A 13,939-nucleotide genomic window follows, 5' to 3' on the forward strand; every position below is an offset into this window, starting at 1 on the left:
CAGCCTCCTCTGCAAGTACCTGCTGGGGAGTCCCCTAACCTTGGATAGCAACATGGAAACAACCCATGAAACATCTAACCATTATGGATGTACCTTAACCTTCTCCATCAGGGAGTCTGGGGCTCTCCTGTGGTCAGAATCCGTCTATTTGCCCCGCACTTCCCTCCCACAGCCAGGTGTGGACCCCCAGCATCACCTTCTGCAGAAAGCAGGCCCCTCTGTCCCAGGTCCCGGATCCCACTGCTGCCCCCTGCAGGCCATGCTCTGCACAGCAGCCAGGACGTCGTGACCCCTCACCATCCTCCTGCTCAGCCCCTCCCAGGGGCTCCCCTTCCATCCAGAGCAGGAGAGTCCTTTGCACCCTGTACTCTAAAAATTACGTGCATGTTTTGCAGGATACAAAATCAGAAACCTGCTGTACTTCTATACCCTACTGATGATTCATGTTAGGGAGAATCTTTATAAATCCCATTTACATTTTCATCAAAAAGCATAGAATACCTGGGAACAAATGTAAGGCAAGAGGTGGCAGACCTGTGCCCTGACGACTGGAAGACGATGAGGAGGGAACCTGGAGCGCGCACACATCAGTGGGAGGACACACACTGAGCTCGCGGGTGGAAGGTTTAACACACACACAGAGTGTGCTCAGGGCTACAGCAGCACACAGGTTCCAGCGAGGCCTGTGAAACACCAGGGCTCTTCTCCTCAGAAGTAGGACGACTAATCCTAAACTTGCTATGGACCCAGAAGGACCCCAAATAGCCAATGAATCTTGAGAAAGAAGGAAGTTGGAGGTGTCACCCTGTCCGATAGCAACGTTCCAGCATGAACACAGACTCCAGTTCAACGGGACCGAGCAGAGCCCAGAAAGGAGCCCTCCCTTACGTGGTCAGTTACTCTGTGACGACGGAGGGAGGAGCATACAATGAGGCCAGGAGTCTCTCAAAACCATGGGAACACTGGACAGACATGGGAGAAGCAATGTACCTGGGTCATTCTCTTGTACCACCTGCCAGGAAAGGAAAGTGGATCAGAGATTTAAGGGAAACCTGAGACCAGAAAACCGGGAGAAAACACAGGCGGTGAGGACGCTGTGGCTCTGCTCGTAGTGACGTCCCTTTGGGTGAGTCTCCTCCGGCGAGGGCAAGGAAGGACGAACAGACAGATGGGACCGTGACCAACTAACAAGCGTTTGCACAGCACGGGAACCATCAACCAAAGGAAAGACGATTTACTAAATGAAGAAGGTATTTTCCAATAATACAATTTAAAAAGTACTTTACCCTGGCTGGTGTGGCTCAGTGTGTTGAGTGCCCGCCTGCGATCCAAAAGGTCACCAGTTCGATTCCCAGTCAGGGCACAGGCCTGGGTTCTGTGCCAGGTCCCCAGCTGGGGCCCTGTGAGAGGCAACCGATTGGTGTTTCTCCTGAACTCCATTGTCTCTCTCCTTCTCTTTCTCCCTCCTTTTCCCCTCTCTCTACAAATAAGTAAATGGAATCTTGAAATAAATAAATAAAATAAAATGCAGATAGTGATTAGACCTACTTTTTAAAAAAGCACTTCATATGCAAAATGTATACAGAACTCATATAACTAAACACCAATAAAAACAAACAGTCTTGTTTAGAAAATGAGCAGTGGACCTGAACAGACAGTTTTCCAAAGAGTCAGTGCAGACGCATGGACTGGAACCCCCTCTGTGGTCAGACAGTGTGTGTGGACTCTTTCTCCAACTGTCCTGTATGCGGGGGGTTCAGAATTTTCTATTTTACAAATAATTTTGTAATGAACCTATTTACATATAAATCTCTGTCTTCTAATCCTCACCCGGAGGCATTTTTTCAATGCTTTTTGAGAGAGAAGAAAGAGGGGGAGAGAGTAGGAGATGAATAGAGAAAGAGAGTGGGGGAGAGAGAAACATCGATTGGTTGCCTCTCATAGGCTGCCTGACCCTCGGTTGGAACCCACTATCTAGGTTTCTGCCCTGACCAGGAACCGAACCCCCAGCTTTTGGTGTGTGAGGCCATGCTCCAACCAACTAAGCCACAGTGGCCAGGGTTTTACCATAACATTTTAAGACACACACCTGGTAACCCAGTCACTCTTTTACCACTATCTCTGTAAATGATGACCTGCTAACTTATGTGACTCAGATAAACAGCCATTTTGCTTAAGAATTCCAGACGCTAACTTCAGAAGGAGCTCACTCCACCCTCAGACATTCAGCTCTGGGAGATTTGCTGACCTCGACCAGTCACCTGAACAGACTGTGCTGTTGGCACATTGTCCCCTCCATGCAGAACTCTCAGCACCCTCCTTTCCGTGTCTTTGTTGTGTTTTTTTCTGTTTTCCTTCCTTCTCTCTGTTTACAAAAACCCCTGCCTGTGTCCATTGTTCAGATGGTCTTTGTCAGGAGGGACCCCCGTCTTCTCCAGCTGTGGGCCCTTGAATGGACCTACTTGCCTCCCACCAGTCCCTGTCTCTCAGTTATTGGCTTATGAGCAGCAGGCAGCTGAACCTGGGTTTGGTGTCAACCTCTCTCCTAGAAAGTCCTAGAACACATTCCCAGAGACCAGCAGGAGAGACTTAAGAGGCCTTGTTCCTCTCTGACCACAGGAAGTTCCCAGGGACGGGCAGGTGTCCAGCTTCCCCCTTCCCATTGTCTCCCTCCCACAGGTGTCCCAGTGCAGACCTTACCTGCCCTGCTCCATGCTCCCCCTGTGCCCTCACCTGCAGGCTCACAGCACCACACTCCTTCTCTGGCTGAGGGACACCCTGCAGGCTCCCCCAGGTTCTCACCCTCCTTCCTAAGGAGGCTTGTGGCCCTGGCCTTCACCAGTTCCCCGTCATTAACCCTTGAACTCTCAACTGAAAATCACAGAGCAAAGGTACTCCAGGGCTCTTTATTACAGGTGTGTCTATGATCTGATAGAAAGGGTGGGGAAGGAGAAAGGGTGCTCAGCAAGGAGAACAGGCCAAAGTCCTTCTTTGAAAACCCTTGTTCTCTGATTGGCTCCGAGCCTTGTGTCTCATCAGTTGCTGGCAGAAACCAGTGAGCAAGGTTGGTGTGAACCAGGACCCGTGTTGGAGGGAGCAATGCAGACCAGCTCCAGCCCTGACTCCCACTCTTGGGTCTCTCTGTGTGCTCACCTGCGTGAATCAGTCCTGGGTGTGGGTGTGTGTGAGCAGTATCTCACTGTACACACCTGTTTCATGTCACTTGTGTCACAGTGTGTTTAGCAGAGGAACCAGGACAGAGCAGCAGAGGGCAGTGTGGGAGGAGAGGAGGGTGCAGGAATTACAGGGTCACTGTGGTCGTTGGCTAATGTCCCTGACAGCAGAGCCCAGTGCAGGTGTGACAGAGAGAGGGCAGGCCCAGGCCACCTGTCCTGGCCCCTGTGACACTCAGGTCTCAGATCCACTCCCAGGCAGCACCGTGTTCAGGTTCCCACGGGCGGTGTGTCAGGGGCCGATGGGCAGGTTCCAGGTTTTCCAGGGAAGGTTCATGGGGGCGTTGCTGAGAAGGTCCATCCACCCTCTGCCCCTCACCTGAGCTGCACCTGGGTTTCAGGTGTGCTCACTTGTCCTCTGCTGCAGGACCTGTGTTCTCTGAGGTTGGACGGGAGAGACTGTGAGTGTGTCTGTCAGGGGACTTGGGGAGCAGCAGGGTCCACCTGCGGCCTGGGGCCTCCAGAGACACTGTTGCAATCGAGCTTCAAAGCAAATGCCCCGCATCTCAGAGGACTCTACTGACATCGTCTTTCCCCGCCTGTCAGTCTGCAGCGCGCTGGGCGCCGCTGGTCCAGCGGGCTCACCTGGGCCGGGCTGATGCCGCTGGACTCCAGGCTGCAGCTCCCATCGGGCCAGCTCCATCCCCGGGCCCAAGGCTACAGAACTCCTGCTGCACCTCCCCCCTCTTCTCACCTCTTCATCTGACCTTTCTCTCCTCAGTGAGGGGAAGAGACAGGACCCACCTTCCTGAGGGCGGCAGGGGTGGGGGAACAGGCCTGACGTGCAGAAGGTCTCAGCTCTCCAAACACACCCTGGGGTGTCAGACCCTGTTACTGGGGAGAACAGTGCAGACTCTCCTCAGTTAACAAGAGCACTGAGGTTGGGATGTGGCGGCACGCTGTCGTCCTCCTTCCAGTCATGTTCTCTCCACTGGACACGGGGGGATCCACAGACTGTTTGGGGACAAGTCACAGCTACAGGACATGGAAATGTCAGCCCCCACAGACAAGGTTTCACCGGGATGCAGACAACCCACTTGGACCAGGAGGAAAACAAAGTTCCCACAAAGTGCTCCCTGGCCCTGGCCCTGCCAGAGCTGCGGCAGCACCAACGGGCAGCTGTAACCACGGCCCAGCAATGACCCCGACGTCTTTTACATCTGTTTCCAGATCTGAAGCTGAGCCACAAACCCAGCCACAAACTCAGTACCTGGTCAGGATAGCTCCTTCCTGCATCCGACAGGTTGCAAGAAGTCTTGCACAAACCCAGAATGCCCTGCTTTACTGACATGTCCCCAGATTTCAGTGCCACCCAGCATGCCTGAAGAGGAAACAGCCAGCCAACCTCCACCTGGATTGGTTAACCCCAGCACTTCTGTTCCCAGGGAGTGAAAACCCCTCACCCCACACGGGGCCCCAGCTCAGGGTTCTCATCCTCTGCAGAGGCTCAGTGAACCTGCCTTTGCTTTCATCAGTGTCCCTGGTCCGAATTCTTTTACAGCGGGAGACAAGGGCTGAAACTCAGGGTAACACAGTCATTGAGGACTGGGTCACAAGAGGGGCTGTGGCAGGAACCACGTGGTCCCCAAAGCCAAACATCTGTAATGTCCAGCCCTTAAATGAAAAAGAAGAAAAAGAAGAAGCAGCTCCAGGTCCCTAGTCCAGAGACAAGAATTTCCTTGTAGGTTATTGGTGCCCATTGTGGACAACAAAGGGGCCACTTTCTACCCCTGACAAGCACAGGGGAGGCTGCACGGTGAAACTGAGAACCTCAGAGACTGACAGTAACCACACGGAGTTACTGTGGGTAGTTCACTAGTTGTTAATAAGAAAGAGAGAAGGAAATTAGACAGTCCGCTTATTGAACTGGGGAGTGTACGCTTGTTTCCCTCACCGGGAAGCCACAGCTTCTCCCCCGGAGAGCACAGCGTTGCTCCTGCGAGGGGACCAGCACCTCTCCAGCCCCTCCTGCACCAGAGTGATGCAGGGAGCAGGGAGAGGTGACTGAGCAGAGAGGCTTGTCGGTCTGACTAGGGGGTGGACCCACTGAAAAGTCCGTGATATCCTGGGAAGTTGACTGTCTCTATTAGGTTTTTTAAAAAATATCTTTATTGATTGTTAAGGGGGAGGATGGCAGAGAGAGAGGGAACTATCCATGTGAGACAGAAACATTGATTGGATGCCCCCCATAAGTACCCAATGGAGGATCAGACCCTCAACTAGGGAGGTGCCCTGACTGGGAATCAACCCCAAACCTTTTGGTGTGTGTGGGGACGATGCTCCAATCAACCGAGCCTCACCTGCCAGGACTGATCAGCTGTTGTGAAAAAGCACCTGGTCCGTCCCAAACTGGAGCTGATGTAATCCCAGGGAGAATGAAGCTCTCTCTGTGCCCCCCACTCATCCCGATTCATCACGTGAACCAGAAGGAGTTACCCAAAAACCAGGTCCTCACTGCACAGGAGCTCCTGGGATGAACACCTTCAGGTGAGGGGGTGTATGTGGATCTGTGTGTGAGACAGAGAGAGAGGGAGAGAAAGAGAGAGAGAGAGAGAGAGACAGAGAGAGAGAGACAGAGACAGAGACAGAGAGAGACAGAGACAGAGAGGAAGGAGGAGAGGATGGAGAGACTGAGAGGCAGTGAACGTGATTCAGAGGCATCTCTTTCTCTCCAAAGACATGCGACACCACACACTGTGCTAGGGATCGTCAGTCTCCTCAGAAGACCTGTTTGCCAGCACACTGGTCTCCACTCCCAGCCCCTGGTTCCTACACCGCCCCCCTCCACCCCCACACACCACCCTATTTATAAGCATCACCAATAGATTAGTGAGCCTTCAAGGTTCTTCTGGAAGGAGAAATAACAGGTCAGCCAATCTGAGGGACCCTGTCAAAGAGCCCTGCTGGTCTCCTGAGGAGAAGAGGACAGTTCACCACCATCTCTCCTCTCTGTCCTCACCAGAAAGATACCCTCACTGTCTCCATTTCTGTGTATCCTGAGGCTCTGAACCCTTGGGGGGTGGGAGCTCAGAGTCCCAGGGAGGTGAGGAGCCACCCCCCTGCATACAACCGAACCTGTGCCATCCTGCAGGAAGAGGGGTTTCATGTCCGTGTTTGTAGAACAATGGGGGGGAACCCCAACTTTCTAGGCTGCATGCCCTGTAGACAGAGTAACTGCTGGGGAGGCAGAGAGGCTGGGGCAGCTGTAGCCACAGCAGAGGGTGCTGGTGGGGAGGGGGAGGTTGGAACAAGAGCTCAGGGTTGCCCTGGGTGGCTGCTCAAAGCAGGGGTGAGCCTCTCTCTCCCTCCAACTGCTGAGCACCAACCATCTCAGGCAGAGGCAAGTTAAATCATTGCCACCAACTGGTTTCACAAGCTGCCCCTGGAGAAGAGTCCGCTCTCACTGGGGGAGCTCTGACTCGGGTCAGAGGAAGACCAGGGTTGGAGGTGAGGGCTTCCAGGGAAGCAGCAGACAGGACACAGGGACAGTCCCTGGACGTGGGTTGATAATGAGAAGGGACAGGCAGTGACAAAATAAGGAAGAAGGGAATTCTCACACAGTAAATTCCCCAAGGAGAAATTGAAACCAGAATTATCTATTTATCTGGACTGTGAATTTTAAGATGCCTCTCGCTCTGTTTTACTCTCAAGACTCTGGGGCTGCAAGTGAAGAAGGCTCTGGAACAGATCAGTGACCTCAGTGACCTCACGGGGTGATTTGACCACAGACCCCTTACTGGGCAGGTCAGGGCGGGAGTGAGGCCACAGGCCAATACATCTTTGGTAAGAGGTTTTCTTCACTTTCAGCAAACCCTGTCCACTGCCCTCTGGCCCCTGGATTAACCTGCATTTGAGGGCCAGAGGTCACCCTGTTCCTCAGGCCCTGGGAGAGTGGCCGCCCTCCAAGGAGCTCGGGGTCTTGGTCTCTCTCCTTCCTCCCTCCTCCCTGGCCCCCTCACATCCCCCTCAGTGCACACGCAGAGAGAAGCTGCCCACCCGCCATTCCCCAGAGCGGTCAGGTCCTCCCCCCATCACGACGGCAGTCAGCCTCAGATTAACTCTCATGAAAACTCTCTGCAGGATTCCACGTTCTCACATCAACAGACACGAGCATCCAGGCTTCTGTTAAGCCAGACGTAACAAACTGAACAATGGCACTAGCATTAATTTTGCTTCCCAAAGAAGTTATTTTTCACAAAACATGTTATTTACATTAGCATGTGATCAATTAATCTCTATATTTAAATATATATAAATAAATATGTCTTCAAAGCTTTTTCAGTCCAATACAGTAAATACTGTCAGATGTGAGTGAATGAGCAAAACCTCTTCAGGGTGCTCAGTAATTCTCAAGTTTTTAACGCATCCTGAGAAGAAGAAGCTGCAAACTGCTGGGCTCCCCACTGACCCTGACCTTGAATGAACACGGTTCACACTCACCTGCTCAGCCAGGACCTTAAACCTGGGGCCATCCCCACTGACCCAGATTTTCTGCAGGGACACCTGAGCCAGGTCAGATCCAGGATGTCCTTGTCCATTATCCTTCTGTCCTTGCCTGTCATCCGTCTGCACCTGGAGCTCTGCTGCAAGGGCTGGACTCTAGGGGACTGTGGGGATGGCCCTTCTGGTACAGGACCCCTGGCTTTCATGGGGGGGCCACCACCCCAACAGCCTGGACCCTCCCAGCTCTCGGTCCCACTTCCTCCACCTCTGACCCCCAGTGGTGGCTCCTCACCCCCTCAGGTCCTGGTGCATCGTGCAGTCCTCACCCCAAGTCCACAGTGTCTGGTGTCACCTCAGGTCCCATGCTGACAGGTCACCCTGATGTCAGAGCAGCAGGCTGTCAGCCTGTCACTGTCCCACATTGTCCTTGGTGCGGAGCCACGTGCAAGCACTGGCTCCCCTGAGACTGGCCCCTGCCCCGAGGGGACAAGCTCACCAGCTGCTAGAGCAACAGCCTGAGGGGGGGATGGGCTGGGACTGAGGAGGGGTCCTGGGCCTGTGGGGCAGGTTCTCTGGTGTGCCCAGAGGGAGGGGCCGAGTCCTCTGGGTGCTGTGCTGTGTGAGCAGAGACGGCCGGGGCTTCTCTCCTGGGCTCTGAGACCAGGGCGCTGGCCTTGGTGGCTGCGGTGGGTCCCTGCTCCATGGAGAACCAGGCCACCCTCAGGCACAGTGACCCCCGGGCCCCCGTGAATGCTGGGCAGAGGGAGAGGGGGCTGTCATCAGACCCCAGCCTGAAGAAGGGCCTCAGGGGCCCAGAGAAGTGGGCGCGGGGACACGTGTAGATGTGGGACCGATCCCTCATGTTGTAGAAGGAGACGTCTCCACATTCGTAGTCCAGGAAGACGACCACCCGGCGAAGGCGCTCCTTCAGGGGGATGATCTTCTCTGGAGAGGACAGGACCCGGTACTGGTTTCCAAACAGCTCCAGGGTCCAGAAGCCATTCTGAGGGACCAGCAGGGCCTCCCCCTTCCTGTGCACACGGTCTGCACAGACCCCCACGGCCCACACCATCACATTTCCTACCTCCACCTCCCAGTAGTGTCTCCCCGAGGAGAAACCCTGCACACCCAAGACGCATGGCCGGCAGTCGAATCTCTCGGGGTTGTCAGGCAGGATCTGCCTGGAGGGGCCCTGCCCCACCCTCCTCTGGTCCTGGGACAGGAAGAGCTCAGGGTGGGCGGTGTCTGGGTCCAGGAGCACGTCAGCTGCACAGGAAGTCTGAGGGTGAGGCCTGGGTGCTCAGGGGGACCCGGGAAGCTGGGGGTACAAAGCCACGTGCTGGGACCTCCATGAGGCCCCGTGACCCCAGACCCCAGGCAGCTCACAGAGGAGAGCCCCTGTGGCTGCATGTCCACCTGCTGAGTGAGGGGCGGGGCCTCAGGGAGAGCTCACCTGGGCACTGAGTGAGCAGAGAGCTTAGCAAAGGGGCTGAAGTTAGTGTCTCCTACTTTCTCTCCACAGTTTCGGGTTTGCACAGTCTCCTCTACGTGACATGTAATCTTTTCAGCTGGAAACTTGCCAGATGGGCTTCAAACCCCAGAGACCCTGTCCCTCCCCTCTCCCAGTAAAGCATTCAGGCCAGCGTCTCCTGAAACAGGGGCTGGGCATAGCGGGTCCCTTCACTGGTCCTCCGTGTTCCACCAGTTTCTGCAGGTGACACCTGACATAAGTGACTGACAAGGGTCTCTGCGGAGGGTGAAAAGGGACAATGTCCCTCCAAGTCAACGGGCCACCTGAGAGGTGCATCTGGGAACAGGTGGGGAAGTGTTTCCGTGCAGCTTCGCTTTAGCGCCCGGTCTGAAGCCCCACTCTGGGCACAGGGGCGGGGGGGGGGGGGCGGGCAGGAGTTTCTCCTTTCCCCACCTCGCTGTGTGGGACGGTGACGATGCTGAAGCTCACCTGGAGTGGGAGGGGGCGAGCACCAGGGTGTCTGGGGAAGCCTGGGGGCTGGCTGCCTTGAGCAGGAGCGGGCTGGGCCCCATTGCCGGCTGCTCCTCAGGGAGGGAGGGGATGCTGTGGCTCCCGCTGGCCTGACCCTGTCCTCGCCCCGCAGGCTGCCCATGGCCAGCATCAGGGCCCTCCTGGGGCAGGCAGGCATCTGTGGCCCGGGTTTGTCCAGCCCTGAGCCGGGCTGGGGGCAGCTCACTCCCGTCCCCCAGGTCTCGTCCCTGCACTCTGTGCCTTCTCCCAGGTCACACCTGGCTGTGCAGTGTCTTCTCTGAGGCTAATCCAGGACCCAAGAGCAGCAGAGGGGGAACCGTGGGCTTTGGGGAAGTTCCCTCTGTGTGCGTGACCAGATGATCGTGGGTAAAATAGTGTTTTTTTTAAATGTGAGGTCAGGGGTGGCTAAGGAAGCCGAGAGCTGAACAAGAGCCCTGGGAAGTCCCTGTGGGGAGACCTGGGATCCTCACGCTGGATGAGATGGGGCCAGTGACCTGGCCCTTCCCCCGCCCCAGGCCCTGCGGCTTCTTGTCCCTCCTGGCTCCTGCGCCCCCTTGGCTGGCTGGTGGGGACAGCGCTCAGGAGGTGAGGGAAGGTCAGAGACACTCACCAGCGTGCAGGAGGCCTCTTCTCCACCCTGTGCGGGACAGACAGGGAGTCAGCTGCACGAGACACGGTGACCCACGGAGTAGACATCGTGCGTGGGGTCGTTCGAGAAACACTACACTTACGCAATTCTTCTTGAAGTTGATCTGAAACACAAACAGAAACAAAGGGGTGTCCGCCGCAGAGAACCGTGACTTTGAGTGTGTGTGACACGAAGGCCCAGACCTCCCTGTGAAGTCACTGTCCCCTCTCCGACGTGCAGGGACCCGTCCAGATGCAGGACCAGGGGCCTGGCTGGTGGCAGTGCCTGTGGAGGTTGGCTTTCTCCCAGCAGCCCAGGGCTCTCTGTCCCGGGTGAGTGGATGCCACGTTTGAGGGGTGAAGGCAAGTAGGAGGACTCCGTGACCAGGACACAGAACTGCAAGCCGGGCTGCTGTCTCCTCTGCCCTCTGTCCCCCAGGCCCCAGCTCTGAGCTGTGCCTTTGACAGACAGCAACTACCCTCCTGTTCTTCTTCCTCCCGTTAGACCTTCCTCCTCTTTTCCCACATGGTCCTTACCCAGCTCTTTCCTTGCAGTGTCTTCCTCTTTATCTTCATAATCCTCTCCCAGTGACAGAGTTTCTTTCTCCTTGTGGGGTTTCGAGCAGAGGCCGATGACCCCGACAGTGGTGAAGAACAGCAGTGCCGGCAGGAGGACCGCCAGGGCCACCATCCAGGCCGGGGGGCTGGGATGAAGACTTCTTCTGGAACGAAGACTAGCAAAGTCCCAGTCAGTGAGGCCAGGGAGGTCCAGGCGAGAGCACCCCTGGGTGCACCTCTGAGGAGCTCGCCCAGGTCCCTGCTCTGTCCTCTTCCCTCTCAGGAGCCACAGCGGGGGCCACGGCTGGGGCTGATGCAGACAACTCACACACGTGGACCCACAGAGCAGAGGCCGCCCCTGTGGCCCACACAACGCACCCTCGCTGACGTCTGCTGGGCCACTGGAAACACCCCGTTGTCAGGGAAACTGACAGACGCTCAGGCAACCCTCCCAGCAGCTCAGCCACTCACCTGCCCCCCCCCCCGCCCCACACAGGAGCAGCTGCCTCACCAGGACACCCCGACCCCCAGACAGTCAGGCCCCTTTCTGCCTCTGCACCCCTTCCTGTCGCCCCAAATCACCCAGGGGGAGGCTCCCCTCCGGGTGAGGCCCTGCAGCCCCCAGTCCATGATGGTTTTCCCTCAAACAGAAGCCGTCAGCTGGTCACCAAGCAGTTCTAGTTGTGTCACCTGTCAGGGCTGAGGAGACAGAAGAGCAGCAGCACCTGCAGTCCCCGTGGGAAGGACCAGATGAGTGAAAACCCACAACCGTCACCGTCCCCGCTGAGCCGCCCTCCCTGGGGCCTGGTCACTGCAACACCCTCCTTCCGGCCTCTGCTCCAGTCCCTTCCGGGGCTCCTGTCTCCCTGAGACTCCACCACAGGCTCCTGGGACCTGCTTTGCCCCGTCTGGTCTGGGCCCCTTCCAGGTCCCCACCCCCTCCTCCCCTTCTCCCTGCACTCAGTCCCTCCACCCACACCTGCCTCCAGGGTTCCTGGAAACTGCCAGAGGTGCTGCTGCCTCAGGGTCCGGGCACCTGCCCCTCCTGCTCCCTGGTGCTCACCCCTCACGTGCCCTGTTGTCACCTTCTCACAGGAGCCTCCCTCACCTTTCCGGTTATAGCACAGCTCCGCTGCTTTGAGCCCCCATATATCCTTTCCCAATTATTTTTCTATAGCACGTCTCACCCTCTAATATATTAGCTCAATTAATAATTTTACTCCTGGCTTCAGCTATTTTATAGATTACTCTCTGATTTTCGAGGGGGAGCCCCATGAGGGAAGAGATCTTTATGCATTTTCTTCCCTGATTTATCTCCTGTTTCTAGAACTGAGCCTAGAACATATGTGATCCTTGCTAAGTGTTTGTTGAGTGACTTTATGAGTGTCTGTAGATACTGACTGTCCCAGCTCTGTGCTTGGAAAACCCCAGGGGCAGGAGGGGAGGCTTCATCATCAGCACCCCCAGGTGCAGACAGCCCCCTGCCCCCACCTCTCTCCATGGTGTGTGATTGTCCTGAACACACAACCGTAGCTGCAGCATCAGAACCACAACAGGGAAAATGAGCAGATTTACCCTCAGAGACGAGGCTCCTCCTCCTGGGATGAGAGACTCTGTGATGCCCCCTGTGAGGAGGGGGGAGGCCTCAGCTCAGCTGCACCCTGAGCTCGTCAGGGCCCAGGGCCCTCCCAGCCCCGCCCCTCCCCCAGCCCCACTCAGGCTCCCAACTGTCTGCTGAGGGTCCTGTGTCCACGGGCCGGGCCCCCAGAGGGCAGGGAGCTGACCTGGAAGGGAGACCCCAGAGCCCCTCCCCTGGCCCAGGAGGTATTGTTGACGGAGCAGGGCTTGTCCTCACAGAGCTGTCCCTGACGGTCAGGGTCATGGTGACCCTGTAGAGGCCGTCTGTGTCCCAAGCTCCGTGAGCCTCCTCTAGGGAGGGCATGAGCTCACAATAGGGGTCCCCACACTGCACGGGGCTCTGGGTACCTTCATGTGGAGGGGCACTCCCGCCGGACACCCCTGTCCTCGTGGCCCTTCATCTCAATGAGGGGCTTGGGCTCCAGGCCTGTGACAGACAAACATGTCTAAAGTGTCTGATCCTAATGCACGTGACAGTCAAGGACCCTTAGGAATCTCTGAGCAGCAGCAGGGGCTACTCCATGAGGTTCCACCTTCTCCCCTGCTCACGGCCCCACTGAGCTCACTGTGCTTCTCAAGACCCAATGCCCACAGCTCAGCAGGACACACCCCCTCACTGGGCCCTCGGGCAGGAGGAAGCCCCCTGCCAAGGTAGAGGGGACCCTAGAGAAACATCTGCTGGTCTTTTGGAGGGTGCAAAGTGCAGAGAGAAACGATCCCCAAGGGTCACACTGTGAAAATGTCACCAAAGAGAAACAATGGACCTGCCACCATCAGGCACAGAGTGGCCTCATCTCAGGACGTGGCTGGTTGGAAATGATAGAGGTGGATGGCGCTGTCCTGGGCTGTGACGTTGTGAAGCAGCGGGGCCACCCTCCCCTGCTCACAAAGGTCGTTCGTCCTCGGCACTGTCTCCACTGGACACTGCAGGTAGCTCACGAGCAAGGGCCCCACCAGCAGTGACTCCACCCCTGGGACCCTGTCCCCACATTGCTCCCTTCACCTGACTGTTCCCTCACGTCTGTCCCTGCCAGAACGACCCTAGACATTCCCAGCCTGGAGGGTCTCAGCTCTTCTGACAAGAGCAAGAGGGGCCACCCGGGTCCCGTCACTGCAGAGAACTCAGCTCTGCCAGCAGCCAGAGTCAGCAATGCAGACTCGTCCCTGGGTCACCCTGAAAACAACAAGAAACAAACAAACAAGGGAAATAGCAGCCTGCAGACACCTTAAAAACAGTCTGGCGAGAGCCGTGCTGGATTCTGACCCAGAGATTTGTGAGATAACAGATTTGTGTTGTATTAGGTCCTAAAATTTATACTATTACAGCAAAAATAGAAAGTTAATCCAATAAGGATTGGGGAAAATGTGCCCAGGAGGTAAACTGTGAACCTGGTGAATTAACCACGGAGTTAGATCTAGAAAGAGTTCTGTCAAAGGG

General features: G+C 56.2%; 1 protein-coding gene across 1 annotated transcript; it reads right to left on the reverse strand.

Annotated features, from left to right (window-relative positions):
- Positions 1–8,049: 8,049 nt before the first annotated feature.
- Positions 8,050–11,032, reverse strand: LOC118498106 (butyrophilin subfamily 2 member A2-like). Its single transcript, XM_036015213.1, is given in 6 exon segments — positions 8,050–8,054; positions 8,173–8,415; positions 8,418–8,942; positions 10,289–10,315; positions 10,410–10,430; positions 10,843–11,032. Coding segments are annotated over 6 exon segments (975 nt in total). The 5' UTR covers positions 10,997–11,032.
- Between the last annotated feature and the right edge of the window lie 2,907 nt (positions 11,033–13,939).

This window comes from Phyllostomus discolor, chromosome 14, assembly GCF_004126475.2.
Source record: "Phyllostomus discolor isolate MPI-MPIP mPhyDis1 chromosome 14, mPhyDis1.pri.v3, whole genome shotgun sequence".
Classification (NCBI taxonomy): Eukaryota; Metazoa; Chordata; class Mammalia; order Chiroptera; family Phyllostomidae; genus Phyllostomus; species Phyllostomus discolor.